At 45.8% G+C, this 17,841-nt stretch overlaps 1 protein-coding gene across 1 annotated transcript in view; it reads right to left on the bottom strand.

Annotated features, from left to right (window-relative positions):
- Rhbdl2 (rhomboid like 2) overlaps positions 1 to 17,841 on the bottom strand; it is a 46,849-nt gene that overhangs the window by 11,632 nt on the left and 17,376 nt on the right. The window contains exons 2-4 of the mRNA XM_037202918.1: positions 9,883 to 10,144; positions 5,903 to 6,051; positions 1,887 to 1,999 (exon numbers count right to left, since the gene is read on the bottom strand). Of these exons, the coding sequence (XP_037058813.1) occupies positions 1,887 to 1,999; positions 5,903 to 6,051; positions 9,883 to 10,125 (505 nt within the window). The 5' untranslated portion in view covers positions 10,126 to 10,144. The remainder of the gene's footprint in view (positions 1 to 1,886; positions 2,000 to 5,902; positions 6,052 to 9,882; positions 10,145 to 17,841) is intronic.

Raw genomic sequence — 17,841 nt, 5'->3', positions numbered from 1 at the left:
TGCATCAGCTCCTGCTTCCAGGATCTAGTCCTGTTTGAGTTCCTATGATGACTTCTACCATTGATGAACAGTGATGTGGAAGTGTAAGCCAAATAAACCCTTTCCTCCCCAACTTGCTTTAGTCATGGTGTCTCATCACAGCAGTAGTACCCTGACTAAGACATGACTCATGCCTGTAATCTCAGTACATGGAAGGCTGAGGCAGGAGGATCTGGCTTGAGGCCAGCTTGGGATACATTAGAGAGTTCTTGGGCAGTTTGAGCTATGAGACCAGTCTCATAGAAAGAAAGAGAGAGAGAGAGAGAGAGAGAGAGAGAGAGAGAGAGAGAGAGAGAGAGAAAGGAAGGAAGGAAGGAAGGAAGAAAGGAAGAAAGAAAGAAAAAGAAAAGAAAAGAAAAGAAAAGAAAAGAAAAGAAAAGAAAAGAAAGGCTAGGCTGTGGTGGTGTATGCCTTTAATCCCAGCAATTGGGAGGCAAAGGCTGGTGCATCTCTGAGTTTCAGGCTAACTTGGTCTACAGAGAGAGTTCCAAAACAACCAGGGCTACACAGAGAAACCCTATCTTGAAAAAAGAAAGAAAGAAAGAAAGAAAGAAAGAAAGGAAGGAAGGAAGGAAGGAAGGAAGGAAGAAGAGAAGAGAAGAAAGAAAGAAAGAAAGAAAGAAAGAAAGAAAGAAAGAAAGAAAGAAAGAGGGAGGGAGGAAGAAAAAAAGAAAGAGGGAGGGAGGGAGAGAGAGACAGAGACAGAGAGACAGAGAGACAGAAAGACAGAAAGAAAGACTGGGAATGTAGCTCAGCAGAGTGTTTGCCTAGTATTCAGGAAGATGCCAAATCCCCAACACCACAAAAAACTCATAATCTCACCATATGGGAAGTGGAGGGAGAAGGATCAGGAATTCAAGAGCATCCTTGGCTACTTAGTAAGTTAAAGGCTAACCTGGGCTACAAGAGACCCTTTCTCAAAAAGCAATAGGAAAGGGGTAAAACTACCCAGACATCCTTCAAGGCATGAACAGCTAGATAAGACCATAACACAGACTACTTCTCCACAGTGAAAAAAATTAACTGCGGTGTATTCCTGAAATGACACAAATAAAGGAATGAGAGCAGGTTAGTGCTTGTCAACAGCAAAGAAGGGAGAGGGGTGGGAAGAAAGGGGCTGGGCCATCAGAGGGCAGAGTGAGGGCTCCTCCGGGTGTTGTGGGTGTTACTGTCTCCGCTGCACGACCATGGGTGTCTTGGATGTATTGCTGTGTTAAAATTTACAGGATAGCAACACTGGAGACAATGGCCAAAGGTATCTGGGATCTTGAGATGTCATTTCTGATAACTCATGTCAGTCTCCAGCTTTCTCAAAATTAAAGCATTTATTTATCTATTTCTGGGATATCTATATAGCTCTGGTTGTCCTGGAACTTGCTTTGTAGATCAGTCTGGCTTTGAACTCACAGAGATCCGCCTGCCTCTGCCTCCAAGTGCTGGGATTAAAATCGTGCACCACTACACCCAGCAAAAATGACTTTCTTACATGCAAATCTGGCCGTGTTGCTTTCCAGTCTCTTCACTCTAGCATTTCAGGGGCTCCAAGATCCAAACACCAAGCTGCTTGTAGTTTCGAATTGTGTAAATGCTAGGAGACTGTGAGATAATCTGAGGACAGCCACTGGGACTTTTCTTCATGTGCTTTTATTATCTCTAATATCTAATCTCTAGTTAAATTATCTCTAACACTTACCATATTTCCCAGCATATTATAATTCTGCATATCATATGCTAGGGTGCAATATATACTGACTTCAGTAAAAAGCCCTCTGTAAACATCTGTTACCTTTGGCTTCAATCCTAAGAGCCCAGAAGTGTTGATTCCATGTTACCGTCAGAACACTGACCTGCAAGCACTCCTGCCAGGTACACCAGGCCCACTCGGAGGCCTTTGTGGACCATTTCCAAGGGAATACCCAGAAGGAGCTGCATAGAGAGATTCCCCACGATGTGCTGGACTCTGCAGAGACAAACACCGGTCAAATAGCCAAGCAGCTGTTGTCATGGGAGATCTGCATGTGATAGTTGTACTTAAGCACTTGCTAGAATTTTATTTTCTGTCTTTTGAGAGACGGAGGGAGGGAGGGAGGGAGAGAGAGAGAGAGAGGGAGAACGAACTCATGGCAGCCAGAAGAAAGCTCCAGATCCTTTAGTGCTGGAGTCCCTGAAGCTGTGCGGCACTCCATGCGAGTCTTAGGATCAAAGCTACAGTCCTCACAACTGAGCAGCAAGTACTCTTAACCACTGAGCCTTCTCTCCAGCTCCTATATTCTAGGGTTTTTTTTTGGGGGGGGGCACGGATTCAAGACAGGGTTTCTCTGTGTAGCTTTGGAGCCTGCCCTGGAACTCACTCTGTAGACCAGGCTGGCCTTGAACTCACAGAGATTCTACTGGCTCTGCCTCCTGAGTGCTGGGATTAAAGGCATGCACCACCACCACCCAGCTTTTAGTTTATTGTTTTTGTTTTTAAGTGGGCAACTCTTTTATCTGTTTTTTTGTCGGCAGCAGTAAGTTTGCTGCCTTAATTTTAAATGCCCTTTTTTGTCCTGTCCCAGTTAAGTTGTTTGTGTGAAAAATGTGCAGTTGGGTTCCGGAAGGTGCTGGGGATCAGTTCCCCTGTGGTTTTTCCTGTTTGGAAAACAGTGTCCCGCTTACCTATGGATACAGAGTAACCATTCCTTGACTCCTGCTGTTAGAGGGGTATATAAGCCCATGTTGGTACCCATAAAGAGAGCTGCTTCCCTGGTAAACTGAAACTGGGTGACTAGAGTGCTGTTTAACCTCGGCTTCCCTCACCAGATTTCCTGCGGGCCACATTTTTTTCTCTTATTTTTTTAATTATTTAAAGATTTATTTTATATATACAGTGCTCTGTCTGCATGTATATCTGCAAGCTAGAAGAGGACATCAGATCCCAATTATAGACAGTTGTGAGCTACCATGTGGTTGTTGGGAATTGAACTCAGGACCTCTGGAAGAGCTGCCAATGCTCTTAACCACTGAGTCATCTCTCCAGCCACACACACCCTTGTCTGTTTTGAAATAAAATCTTACATGATGCTTCCATATGTAAAGCAAATAAAAGTCTTTCAGAAACATAAATGTATGTTATAAGTTCTGCTTTACAACAATTATTACTGAAACAAAGACCAATGAAGCTAATTTAAAGAATGAAATCCAAGCATGGTGGACTTTAATCCCTTTTCCTGGGAGGCAGAGGCAGGGGGATTTCTGTGAGTTTAAGGCTAGCCTGATCTACATAGTTAGTTCCAGGACAGCCAGGGCTATATGTGAGACCCTGTCTCAAAAAAATTATTTTTAATTAAAAAAAAAAAAAAGATAGAAAGAAAGAACTCAAGGTCTCGGGCTGCAGCTCAGAGGGTACCACACTTGCTCAGCATACAGGAAGCTCCTGGTTCTGTGTTCAGCTCCAAGCCCCCTGCCCTGTATGTCCGTTTAGCCACTGACCCAAAATGCAATCAATCATTTTAAATCAGGAGGGGGGGTGCTGAGTCACATGGGTGAAGCTCAATTCGCCTGACACCACAGGGCTCCCCAAAGAAGTAGGATAACCATAAGCTATTTGCTGACCACAGTAGGTAGGCATGGCGGACCAAAGATGATGAGTAAACACTTTTTTTTTTTTTTTTGGTTTTTTGAGACAGGGTTTCTCTGCGTAGTTTTGCGCCTTTCCTGGAGCTCACTTGGTAGCCCAGGCTGGCCTCGAACTCACAGCGATCCGCCTGGCTCTGCCTCCCGAGTGCTGGGATTAAAGGCGTGCGCCACCACCGCCCGGCTGAGTAAACACTTTTTTAAAAATTTTTTGAGACATGTAGCCTATGCTGGCCTTGAACTCTTGATCCTCCTGCCTCTACCTCCCACCTACTGAGATTGCAGGCAAGCACCATCACCTGATTCTGAGTAAGGTCTTGAAAGGCTCTCACATTTAAGAAACTGTAAATGACGGGGCAGTGCTTGCCTTTAATCCCAGCACTCAGGAGGCAGAAGCAGGCAGATCTCTGTGAGTTTGAGCCCAGCTTGGTCTTATAGTGAGTTCTAGAACAGCCAGAACTACATAAGAAAGGGAGGGAAGGAGGGAGGAAGGAAGAAAGGGAGGGAGGGAGGGAGGAAGGAAGGAAGGAAGAAGGAAGGAAGGAAGGAAGGAAGGAAGGAAGGAAGGAAGGAAGGGAGAAACTGTAAACAAAACCGGAAGACAAACACATCCTCCCCTGTTCATTATCTGTCTTTCTTGCTTTGCTTCCTTCCTTTGTGTGTGTGTGTGTGTGTGTGTGTGTGTGTGTGTGTGTGTGTGTGTGTAGGGGGTCCCGGGTTGTATGGGCAGGTGTTGTGTAGTTGTATGCCCTGAGGCCAGGGGAGGGCACTGGGTCTCCTCTGCCATCCGCTCTACCTTATGGAGGCAGGTTTTCTCCTGAACCTGAAGCTTGTGGTAGTCAGCCCCGCCGGCAGCTCGCAAGCACCAGCCATCTCCCTGTCTCCACTTGTCAGAGCACTGAGGTTACAGACACACGTGAGATCACACCCAACAAGAGCTCTTAACCACTGCGCCTCCCCTCCAGCTCCATCTATACTGTTTCTATACCTCCTTGTGCTACTATTGAACTGGCAGTGAGTCAGTTAAACCATAGTGCACATCGGTCGAAATGCTCACAATTCATTTGTACAGTGTGTTTGGAGGAGGCAGACTGTGTTTCAGCTCAGCTCTACCACTTCAGTCACCTAAATGGTGCACTGGACAGCATCCAACACGTAGGGTGACTTACTTTCGGTCTGGTAGTGGTTTGGTCTCAAGTCATTGATTTTTATTTATTTATTTATTTATTTATTTATTTATTTATTTATTTTTAAGATAGGGCTTCTCTGTGTATCCCTGGCTGTCCTGAAACTCATTTTATAGGCCAGGCTGGCCTCAAACTCATGGAGTTCTCTGCTTCTAGAGTGCTGGGATTAAAGGTGTCCAGCTCATTAACATTCCTATATCAATACCAACATTAGACAGTTATACAGAGTACAGCTAGCTTCCAAGGGCACATAAATAAAATAAAATAATAATAATAATAACATATGTTCCAAACAGATTAGTGGCAATTTGGGTTTTTTGTTTATCTCTCTCTCTTCCTTCACCCCCTCCCCTCCTCTGACAGGATCTTGATATGTAGCCATAGCTGACCCAGAATTCTGTGTAGACCAGGCTAGATCTCAATTCAGAGATCTGCCTGCCTCTGCTTTCCTAGTGCTGGGATCCAAAGTGTGCTCCATTACACCCTGCCTTGTTTTCTTTCTTTTTTTTTTTTTTAATTTAAATCTTGGGGCTGGAGAGATGGCTCAGAGGTTAAGAGCAATGGCTGCTCTTCCAGAGGTCCTGAATTCAATTCCTAGCACCCACATGGTAGCTCACAACCATCTGTAACGAGATCTAGTGCCCTCTTCTGGCCTGCAGTCATACATGCTGTATGCATAATAAATAAATAGAAAAAAAATTAAATCTTATTATATTTGTGTGTGTGTGTGCCCGCTCACATGCACACATGTGTATCAGAAGACAATTTTCAGGAGTCAGTTCTCTCCTTCCGATACATGGATTCCGGGGATTGAACTCATGTTATTGGGTTTGGCAGGTGTCTTTACCCTCTGAGCTGTCTCACAGACCCCCTGTTTTTGTTTGTATTTCAAGACCGAGTCGGGCTGGCTGGCCGGCCTGATAGTCAACATGTAAGTCCTGCTTGCCTTGATCTTCTTGCCTCTGGCTCCCAAGTGCTGGAACGACAGGTGTGCATGGCCTTGCCCAGCCTAACGATCCCTTCTGACCTCTTCTGACATCGTTGACTTGGTCATCATTCCTTACCCAGCATGGACCAGCATGTATGAGATAAACCTCCAGGCCTCTTCCCTCTTATCGGGGCGGTAAGTAAAGGGACTTTCCAAGATCCCCGTGTCCAGGGTGATCCACTGCTTCTGAGGCTTCCACACAGCGTAATAAATAAACACAGCCAGCTGTCAAGGGGGAGTGATCATGCCGGTTAATCAAGCTTCCTCTGGAGGCGGGCCCCATTCAAACCCACAGGCAGTAATTGTGGCTGAGTGATTAGCTCAGAAGACGTTGGGGTTAAATTTCTCCACCATCCCCCACAGCGGTCATGCTTCCTCACGATGAGGAGCCGTATTAGGTCAGATTGTAACAAAGACTTGCACCCTCCCAGAACACATAACCTGGGTCCCTCACCTTCACTTGGACTCCACAGCCCAGAAACCTGGCAGGTGGTCTAACAAAATGATGAAGATCAGAGCCCCAGTGACGTCATGTGAGGTCCTGTGTCCCAGTGATGTCACATGAGGTCCTACCTTGGGATGTGGTGGGAAGGGCACTTTACCTCTAAGTCATTCTTCCTCCACACTCCCAACTCTAGGCTAACTATGTAAAAAAAAAAACTCTGACAGCCCCAGACAAGGACACTCTACAAGGTACCTGGCCGGTATACTTCATCTTTATCAAGGTCATGAAAGACTACTGAGAAGTTGTCATGAATCAGAGGAGCCAGGGGAAGCAGGACAACTTAATGCAGTGTGAAACCCTGTATCAGAACCCTGTATCGGAAGGAACCAGAGGATGAGAAAGAGGACATTAGTGAGAAAATCAATCAAATCTAAGAAAAGCCTGGAGTTTAGTGAATAGCGCAGGTTCAGCCTCCTGAATATAAAATATAAAATCCAAAAATGCTCCAGATTTTGAAGTTTGTGAACACCAATATGACACTTGAAAAATTTTAGAAATCTGGTCCAGTGGTTGAGTGATCTTCTAGAGGACCCAGGTTCAATTCCCATAACCCACACAATGGCTCACAACCGTCTCTAACTCCCGTTACAGGGAATCTACTGCCTTCTTCTGGCCTCTGAGGGCATGAGGCACACATGTGGTACACAGATACATAGGCAGGCAGAACGCCATACACATAAAGTAATAAAAATTTAGAGAACAAGTTTTAGGTTTATGTGTATGTGCTGATCTTCATGTGTGTGCACACAGCTGGAGGCCAGAGGCCAACATCGGGTGTCATGCCTCAGGTGCCAAACACTTTGCTTTTTGAGACTGAGTCCCTCATTGACCTGGAGCTCAAATAGCAGGCTGGGCTGGCTGGCTAGCAAACCTCGGGAATCCATCCATTTGTCTCCAGCTCCCTAACTGCCAGGATTCAAGCACATGTCACAACTCCTGGCTCTTTTACTTGGGCTCTGAGGATCAAGTTCATGTCCACATACCTGCATGGGAAGTATTTTACAGACTGAATTATCTCCCCAGATCCAAAGTTTTAGATTTAGGAGTACTGAAGTCTATGAATATGCCAAAATTGGAGCTGGAAAGATGACTCAGCCATTAAGAACACGTACACTGCACCTGCAGAGGATCTGAGTTCAGTTCACTGCATCCATATCTAACAGCTTAAGACTGCTTGTAACTTCAGCTCCAGGGAATCTAGTGCCCTCTTCTGGCATCCAAGGGTACGTGCACTCACACATGACCTTCCCTACTCCCACACACATATACACATTTTTAAAAATTATTCGGAAATATTCTGAAACATGGGTGCTGAAGAGATAACTCAGTAAGTAAAAGCATACACTGCTCTTCCAGAGGACCAGAGTTCAATTCCCAGTACACATATCAGGTGGCTCACAACCACTTGTAACTCCAGCGCCAGGAGGGATCCATAACTCTGGCTTCTGCAGGCACCTGTGCTTACACACAATTAAATGATTAAAGAAAGAAAGAAAGAAAGAAAGAAAGAAATTATTCAGAAACACAAACCATTTCTGGTGTGAGCATTTCTGTTAAGAGATACTCAGCCACTGGGCAGTGATGGCACATGCCTTTAATCCCAGCACTTGTTAAGAGCTAGCTAGACAAGCCTAAACTAAGGCCGAGCATTCATAATTGTTAATAAGTCTCCTGGTCTTGATTTGGGAGCTGGTTGGTAATCCAAAAAAGCCTGCTACAGGAAAAGCTTGCACATTTGCCATAAAAAAGTTTGGTTTCTGCAATGGTTAATTTTATGTTCAATTTGACAAGGTTCATACAGACTCAGATATATCTTCAAATATCATTCCAGATGTTTCTGTGACTTTTTTGCTTTTTTGTATATTGGCTACCCATTAACTAGTTAGTTAGCTAGCTAGTAAATTATATGGTTGCATAATCTCACTAAATAGCCTAGGCTAGCCTCAAACTTACTTGTAGCCCAGGCTCTCTTAAACTCAAGATCCTTCTGCTTCAGTTTCCAAGTTCTGAGATTACAAGCTCATGCCCCCATGCCCACCTGAGGTCATTTCTTGAGATGAGATTAGGATGTAATTTAGTACCCCTTTCCCTCCATCTTGTATATGAGTTTCAGATGAAAGCATTAATAGAAAAAGACTATTTCATGAGGAAAAGAATTACACTAGCAAAGGGTGCTGTGGGATGGTCTGTATGTCAAATTGCTCTGATTGGTCAATAAATAAAACACTGGTTGGCCAGTGGCCAGGCAGGAAGTAGGTGGGACAAGGAGAGAGGAGAATTCTGGGAAGTGGAAGGCTGACACGGAGAGACACTGCAGCTGCCGCCATGACCAGCAGCATGTGAAGACGCCGGTAAGCCACCAGCCATGTGGCAAGGTATAGATTTATGGAAATGGTTAATTTAAGCTATAAGAACAGTTAGCAAGAAGCCTGCCACGGCCATACAGTCTGTAAGCAATATAAGTCTCTGTGTTTACTTGGTTGGGTCTGAGTGGCTGTGGGACTGGCGGGTGACAAAGATTTGTCCTGACTGTGGGCAAGGCAGGAAAACTCTAGCTACAAAAGGGCCTTAGACTCGGCACAAAACCCTTAGTGAGTCTCCAGCTTGCCCTGAAGATTGGAGAGCTGAACCCTCCCTCACTTTTCGGCTCCCTCCCTCATACCCTGCTGATTCTGTTCTGCTGGGGAACCCTGACTACTACAGTCCCTTACACCAAAGCTGGAACATTAGTGGGAATTAAGAGGATTATACTAGGGACGCCCTCTGGGCAGCCATCTCCACCAACTCTTTCATAAGACAGCAGTCTAGGAGAAAAACCTTGGTGTCACAAAGGGCCTGGCCCTTCCAAGTCACTAAGACACACCCTTGGGTGACTCATCCCCACCTCTCTGAGCTTTGCCCTCTTTCTGGAAACCAAGAAAGCTGAGCAGGTCATAGACTGAGAACATATCCCATCAGCCCAAAGTAGACACCCACAGCAGATGCCACAGTTTTCCTCTGAAAGTTCAGGCAGCTGGTGACTGTTCTAAATATATACCCCAGGCCGACCTGACCGACCAGTCTATTTTGTTTCATGAAACAAAGCCAATTTGCAAGCTGAACATGGTAGTATATGCCTGTAATCCCAACAGCTGGTTGGTTGTTACAAAAGGATTATAATGAGTTTATGGCCAGCCAGCCTAAGCTACATAGTGAGTCAAAGGCCAGCCTGGGCTACAATGCCAGATCCCACCACAAGAAAAAAAAAAAGCTAATTTGCAGGCCCAAAGTTCCCTGGCTTCTAAAGACCCCACCAGCTAAAATGAAATGAAGCCAGTAGTGTCAGTGAATGATAGGCAGTGGATTTTCATCATGGATGAAACCAACCCCTGGGGTGGCCGCGACTGAGCAGATCAGCTCCGGGAGCAGGGAGTGGGCAGAGTGTGTGCAGCCCTGGTCCCTCTATGCTCTCCTCCTGCACCGTTTCTCCTCTAGATGTCGGTTTCATCCCCACTCTGTTTGCAGCTTCCAGTCTGGACTGACGTGAGGGCCCCTCTCACGGTGGTGTTTACCTCAGCCAGGCTGATGGAGATGATGAACAGCGGTGGCGGGAGGCAGTTGGCTCTCTCCAAGTATGTTCTGCGGACGGGCTCAGGAAGCATCCACTTTGAGACCATCCTGTGGACCTTTCTGCTCCTGGGCAAGTCTTTGCCTTCCCTGTCCTCTCTCACTTTCTCCTCCTCCAGCTCTTCCTTCCCCTCTCTCTCCATGTTCAGATTCACGCTCTCCATCTCCACATCGTGAGCAGCAGCCATGGCCTGGTCCTCCCTCCACCTGAAACAGATATGAATGTCAGAAAAACAAGATGAACCTTTGGTCTGCAGAATGTGACTCTTTCCTGGGCTCTTTGGAAAACTGTTTGTTTTCCTGGTCCTTCCTGTGTGGGTAGCTGGAAAGAAGGCAGCTAAAGATGGTCAAAATGTTCTAAACCTCCTAAGGGGCCCCAAATGACGTTTTCACCATATTGTTTTGTAAATGTTTTAAAATACAGAGATTTTTTTTTGGGGGGTGGTTTTTCGAGACAGGGTTTCTCTGTGTAGCTTTGTGTCTTTCTTGGAACTCACTTTGGAGACCAGGCTAGCCTCGAACTCACAGATCCGCCTGCCTCTGCCTCCCAAGTGCTGGGATTAAAGGCATGCACCACCACCACCACCACCACCACCACCACCACCACCACACCACCACCCGGCATAAAATACAGGGATTTGAGGGCAGGTAAGACAGTGTTTTTTGTTTTTGTTTTTGTTTTTTGTTTGTTTTGTGTGTGTGTGTGTGTGTGTGTGAGAGAGAGAGAGAGAGAGAGAGAGAGAGAGAGAGAGAGAGAGAGAGAGAGAGAGAGAGAGAGACAACCAGCCTGTAAGTAAAGGCACTTGCTACCAAACCTGACATCCTGAATTTGATCCCTGGATCCACATTGCATTGTAAAAGAACAGAACCAAACCCTGCAAATTGTCCTCTGACTTCCACGTGTTCGTTGTGGTACACACCCACACAATAAATGAAAGTAATTAAAAAACACTTAAACAGGGAGTCTAATGCTCATAGACCTTAGGCATGCAGTGAACTCTGTGTGTTCCTTTCTTTATAAAAATAAAACAGCAACAATAAAAAGCCATGGGCCAGTGAGTGAACTCAGTAGGTAAAGGGGTCTGCTGCCCAGCCGGATGACCTGCATTCGATCCTCCACACCCACACTGTGGAAGGAGGGAACTGACTCCTGAAAGATCTCTTCTGACTCCCACACCATACACAGAAAATAATTTGAAGTGTAACTTACAATAAATAGTTGAATGTGGTGGTGATAATTCCATCACTTGAGAGGCAGAGGCAAGAGAATACAAGCACCCTTAGCCATGCAGTGAATTCAAAGTAAGCTTAGGTTGCCGGGGAAGTGGTGGTGCACACCTTTGATCCCAGCACTTGGGAGGGAGAGGGGCAGGTGGATCTCTCTGAGTTTGAGGCCAGCCTGGTCTACAGAGTGAGTTCCAAGACAGGCAGGGCTGCACAGTGAAACTCTATAAATAAATAAATAAATAAATATTTTTTAGAAAAAAAAAGGAAAGAAAAAAGCAAGCCTGGGCTAAGAGACCTTTTCTAAACAAATAAGTAATAAAGTAGATAAAAAATTGGCCGGGTGGTGGTGGCGGGGCGGGGGGCGGGGCGGGCGGCGGCGGCGGCGGCGGCGGGGCGGCGGCGGCGGCGGCGGCGGCGCACGCCTTTAATCCCAGCACTCGGGAGGCAGAGCCAAGGCGATCTCTGTGAGTTCGAGGCCAGCCTGGGCTACCAAGTGAGTTCCAGGAAAGGTGCAAAGCTACACAGAGAAACCTTGTCTCCAAAAACAAAACAAAACAAAAAAATTGAATACATTCTTTTAAATTAAAAAAAGCATATCTATGGAGTCAGACAATTTGGGGACTAAGGACGTACCTCAGTTGGGAGAGTGCTTGTGCAACATGTGCAAAGCTCTGGTTTGATCCCCAGCACCACATACACTAGGTGTGACTGTTCTGTCATCCCAGCACTTAGATGATAGCAGCAGGAGGGTCAAGTCAAGTCATCCTCTGCCTCAGAATCAGAAGTTCAAGGTCATCTTCTGCCTCATAGCCAACCAAATGGCTGTTACCTTGAGATACATGAGGCCAGTCTCAAAACCAAAATTAAAAAAAAAAAAAAAAAAAAAAAAGCACGGTCCCAGCAGTGTGGCCACAGGGCCTGTAGTTGTAACACTCAGTAGGCTGAGTGGGAAGTGCATTTGAACTCCGGGTGTGACACCAGCTTGGGCAAACAGCCAGACTCCATCTGAACGACAGACAAGCTGAATTTGTCCACGTAACAGCTGTAAGGGCACCTCAAGAAAGTTATATACACTGAGCCCCAAATTACATTTTTTGTTTGGTTTGGTTTGGTTTTTCAAGACAGAGTTTATCTGTGAAACAATCCTGGCTGTCCTGGAACTCACTCTGTAGAGCAGGCTGGCCTCGAACTCACAGAGATCCGCCTGCCTCTGCCTCTTGAGTGCTGGGATCAAATGTGTGCGCCACCACTGCCTGGCCCCAAGTTACTTTTTTAAAACTATGGTAAACCACAGGAACCTTGGGCTGGTAGGATGGCTCAGCGTCAAGCCTAATGACCTGAAACCGACCCCTAGAATCAAGAGTAAAGGAGAGACTCTGCCCTTCTGTCCATAAAACATACAAATAAATGTAAATGAAAGGTTTTAGTGACATGCAACTATTTTCACCGTTTAAACAGTTCAGTGATATTGAACACACGTGCAATGTTGTGCAATCATTAGCACCACCTGGTCCCCAAAGATTTTCATTGCCCTCCACAAGAAGCCCACACCTGTTAAGACTCTCTGCCCCCTTAGGGTCTCACCCTCGTCCCTGGGAACCACCAATCTGCTTCTGTGAACTACCAATGTCTGGAAAGTCCGGGAAGCCCGTCCTGTGTCTTCTTTCTGGCTTTTCTCTCTTACCATGTTTACAAGAGTCATCTGTCTTGTAGCCTGAACTACACTTTTCTTTTTTATGTGCATGGATATATTGTCGTGTACAGGCACCTCACATTTGGGGGGTCCACACATCTGTTGATAGTAAATTGTTTTCACTTTGTACCTATTGTGACTAAGCTTGCAGGGACATCCCTGTACAAGATTTTGTTTGACTGCCTGTCTTCAATTCTTTGATGCATATAACCTGCACGCTGAGTCATGGAAATTCTAGGTTTGACTTATTAGGTGCCCCCTCAGATTCCGTTCTGAAGCGGAGGAGATGGCAGCAATTGGGGGTATGATTTTAGTTAATATATAAAAGACAGTTGGACAGTAACTGACACACCACACAGTAGACATCCCATCATCATTCATTATTATTGGTAATGAATGGGTATGTAGGTGTGTAGATGGGTGGATGGATGGATAGATGGATGGGTGGGGGGAGGGAGGGAGGAAAGGTTGAATGGGTCTATTTTCACAAGCAACTTATTGGAAATCAGATCAAATCCAATTTATTTCCAGATGAGTTGCCTCAGGCATGACTGACTCCATGTTACAATGGGTTATACTCAGTGAATTCAGGGAGGAAGCAAATTCTTTCATTTCTCTTTTTATGGCAATATTTCTGAAAGTCAAGTCTTTCCCATCCAGTACCTTCTGCCTTCACACTCACACATGACCCAGGATCAGACATTAGATTCATATACGCAGTAGCTGAGATCAGCAGCTTTTAGTCATAAATATTAAAGCATTTTAATAAGGTCAGGGCTGGGAATGTAGCTCAGTAGTAAAATGCTCACCCACATGAGCATGTTGTGGGGTGGATCCCAGCACTGTAAACAAACAAATAAGTCTAATTAGGAATTATGACTCTCCCAGGAAGCAGCCCCATTATAAACTTAATTACCATATATGATCATTGTATGAGGGAATAAAATTCCACATTGTTGACAATGCGACTTTACATTTACAAAAGGAACCAGAAAAATAAGGATGACCTGTGTCCTGGTTAGATTTTCTGTCATCTCAACACAAATTGGAGGGGAAGAGGAACTTCAGCTGAGAAAATGTCTCCACCAGGTCAGCTTGTGGGCCAATCTGTGGGGCTTATTTTGATTGATGATTGACGTGGGTAAGCCCCGCCCACTGGGGGGGCCACTGCCCCTCCTGGGCAGGGGGTCTTGAGCAGTATAAAAAGCCAGCTGAGTGAGCTGTGAGGAACAAACTAATAAGCAGCTGTCCTTCATGCTGTCTGCTTTGGTTCCTGCCTCCAGGTCACTGCCTTGAGTTCCTGTCCTGACACCCCTTCATGATGGACTGTGAGCTATAAGCTGAAATAAACCATTCCTCCCCAATGTGCTTTTTGGTCATGGAGTTTTATCACAGAAATAGAAACCTAAGGTATGTTCTTAGATTCTTCTCTTCCTTTAGATTTTAAAATGTCCGGAAGTTCTATGACTTCAAGCTCACCATGTTAGGTATGTAAATGCCTGTACATACGTCCTGTGATGAAAAGATACCAGGCCCACCTGGAGGAGCCAAGACTGCGCATGTCTGTGGTCTTCCCGGGTGTTGCAATGAGGAGACCTGATACAGAGTCCTAGCTACTTGGGGCTGTAACAACAGACCGGCTGTAAGAAGTCATTTGTTTTCACCTCTCTTCGGTGGTTATCCTGCTTGGACCTCCCTACCTGTCCGTCCCTCCCTAATTCATCCTATCTCCAACACGTGGGCCTGTGACACTCACAGGTGTCCCTTCCAAATCTCGGCCAGCCTCCCATTCCTCCTATTCCTCTTGATCCCTCCCACGCCTGGATTTCTGAGTGAAGTTAAGTACCTTGGAAATATTAGCAAGCATATTGTGAAAAAGACTGAGGACGAGAGCAGTATGTGATGCGCAAGTTGATGCAGCCTCGGGGAGGTGTCAGGTGGCCTCTCCCAATATTAAAATGGCTGTCGAGGTGGTTTAATGGGTAAAGGTACTTTCTACACAAGCCTGGCGATCTGAGTTCGACCCCCTAGAACACACATAAAGGAGAGAGGAAAGTGCTGACTCCCAGAGTTGTCCTCTGACCTCCACATGCATACACACACACACACACACACACACACACACACACACACACACAAGTAGCATAAAAATTTAAATATAAAAAGCATATACCAGGCCAGGTGTGTGTGGTGGCATACAGTTTTATTCCCAGCACTCAGGAAGCAGAGGCAGGTGGATCTCATAAGAGTATGAGGCCAGCCTGGTCTACATAACTAGTTCCAGGACAGCCAGGGCTACCAGGTGAGACCTGTCTTTAAATTAAAAAAAAAAAAAAAAAAAAAGCCTTTCAAGAGGATACCTGTAGAATTCTACCCAGCAAAGGTATTTGAGTAAGTACACAAAGCTATGTTCCAAGGGTGTAAAATGTAGAACTAAAATTGCAGTAATTAAAAGGCATAAACAACCCAAATGTACTTCAAGGACGACGTTGCTTTTATTTTTCTTTAAGAATGAGTATATAAGGGTTTGGGATTTAGCTCAGTGGTAGAGCGCTTGCCTAGCAAGCACAAGGCCCTGGGTTCAGTCCTCAGCTCCAAAAAAAAAAAAAAAAAAAAAAAAAAATGAGTATATGAGTATCTGCCTGCATACATCTATGTGCACTGTATGTGTTCCTGGTGTTCATGGAGGCCAGACGAAGGCCTGGAACTGGATTACAGATAGATGGTTGTGAGCCACTATGTGGGTGCTGGATCCTCTGCAAGAGCAGCCAATGTTCTTAAGCACTGAGAAGTCTCTCCAGTCCAGGATGTTGCATTTTATGGCAGTTCTAATGTTTTTGTTTTGTTTTGTTTTGACAAGGTCTCACTATGTAGCACTGGCTGTCCTGGAACTTGATCTGTAGACCAAGCTGTCCTTGAACTCACAGAGATCCACCTGCCTCTGCCTCCTAGTGCTGGGATTAAAGACGTGAGCCACCACACCAGGCTTTTAGATTTTGTTGGTTTGTTTGTTTTAAGATTTATTAATTTATAGTCGGGCGGTGGTGGCACACGCCTTTAATCCCAGCACTCGGGAGGCAGAGCCAGGCGGATCTCTGTGAGTTCGAGGCCAGCCTGGGCTACCAAGTGAGCTCCAGGAAAGGTGCAAAGCTACACAGAGAAACCCTGTCTCGAAAAACAAAAAAAAACAAACAAAAAAAAAAGATTTATTAATTTATTATGTATACAGTATTCTACCTGCATGTGTCCCTGCAGGCCAGAAGAAAGCACCAGATCTCATTACAAGTGGTTTTGAACCACCATGTGGTTGCTGGGAATTGAACTCAGGACCTCTGGAAGAGCATTCTGTGCTCTTAACCACTGAGCCATCTCTCCAGCCCTTGTTTGTTTGTTTTACAACATGCATCATATCAACTTCCCCTATGTACGGCCTCCCAAAGCAAGTCTAATCTGAAGCGATTTATTCACTCTACACAGACTCACTTGGGTCCAGTCTGTGTATAGACTCCATGGGGTCCGGACAGCTTGTAGAAGCACAATTAATTAATTAACTTTGGTTTTGTGAGACAAAGTGTCGTATAGCCCAGGATCTCTTGTTGCCATTATCTTGCTATAGAGTCAAGGCTAGTCTTGAACTCCTGACCGTCTTGCCTCTGCCTTCCAGGTGCAGGCATTACAGGTACGCGCCACCACAGCTGGCTGGAAAGCACCTGTTAGATAAGCAGCATGACATTTCCAGAGTCCTAAGGGAAATGCAGCATGGCCGGCAAGGCAAAGCAGGTGGCAATGATCACAGCCCACTGTCGTCTGTCTGACGACATACAAAAGCACCCACAGCTATCCCGAGCCTGCTCGGTCACTCCGTCACTGTGTCACGTGAGTGGATATTGACTCCTCTGACCGCTGCATTAGTCATTAAGCAAAGATCATGAGGCTTCCTGGCATTTTCTTTAATGTGCTGCCAGTTTCTGCTGCCTATTCTTTGTTGAAACACACACACACACACACACACACACACACACACACACACACACCCCAAAACTGGCAGGCATTGCTGTGAAATGGTCTCACCCTGCCCAGGGGAACAACTGGGTGGTCAGTTAGGATGCCTCTAGTCTTCCGGTTTACAATAAAGATGTTCTCCTGAGAACCAAGAGCCTGGGCATCCTTCCCCACCCCCACCCCCACCCCACCCCCGAGTTAGCAGATACCCTGGTTTGGTTTTGTGATACAAAATTTCACTCTATAGTCCCAGCCTTGACTCTACAGTCCTGCCTCAGCTTTCTAAATACTGGGACCATAGGCATAAAGCAGTCTTTAATAAAAATCCAAGCACAGTCGGTAGCAGACACCTTTAATCCCTGCTCTCTGGAGCTGACACAGGAGGAATCAAAGCTTCAGAGCAGCCTGGTCCACAAGAGCAAGGCGCAGTCTCAGAAACAAAGAGCCAGCAAGATGGCTCCTTCTGTAAAAGCACATTCAGGGCAAGCCTGACAAGGGGGGGTTGATTCCTGGAACCTCTCCCTTTGAATGAATGAATGAATAAATGAGAGGTAGAAGCAGAAGAAATGTGGTCCAGGCACTTAGGAGGCTGAGGCAGGAGGTCTGCACCTTCAAGGCCTGGGATGTGCACTAGCAAGACTATCTCAAGGGTAAAACAACATTTTAAAAGAGAATTCAAATATAGGAAGCAATTTCTTCCTTTGGGACCTCACGTGGAAAAGGTAGGATTCTGCTATCAAAGCAACTGCCTACATTAAAAATAAATAGGTCAGGACTGGAGAAAGCTGGCTGAGTGGCTAAGAGCATTAGCTGTTCTTCCAAAGGACCAAGGTTTGAATCCCAGCAACATCCACGTGAAGGCTCGCAGCATCTGGAGCTCCAGTTCCAGGGATCCTTCAGCTTCTCGTGTGTTCTGTGGGCAGCACCACGCACAAGTGGTGCACAGATACATGTGCAGGCAAAACACCCATACACGTAGAAT

The sequence above is a fragment of the Peromyscus leucopus genome, chromosome 2 (assembly GCF_004664715.2).
Source record: "Peromyscus leucopus breed LL Stock chromosome 2, UCI_PerLeu_2.1, whole genome shotgun sequence".
Lineage (NCBI taxonomy): Eukaryota > Metazoa > Chordata > Mammalia > Rodentia > Cricetidae > Peromyscus > Peromyscus leucopus.
This window is presented reverse-complemented; position numbering and strand designations above follow the sequence as displayed.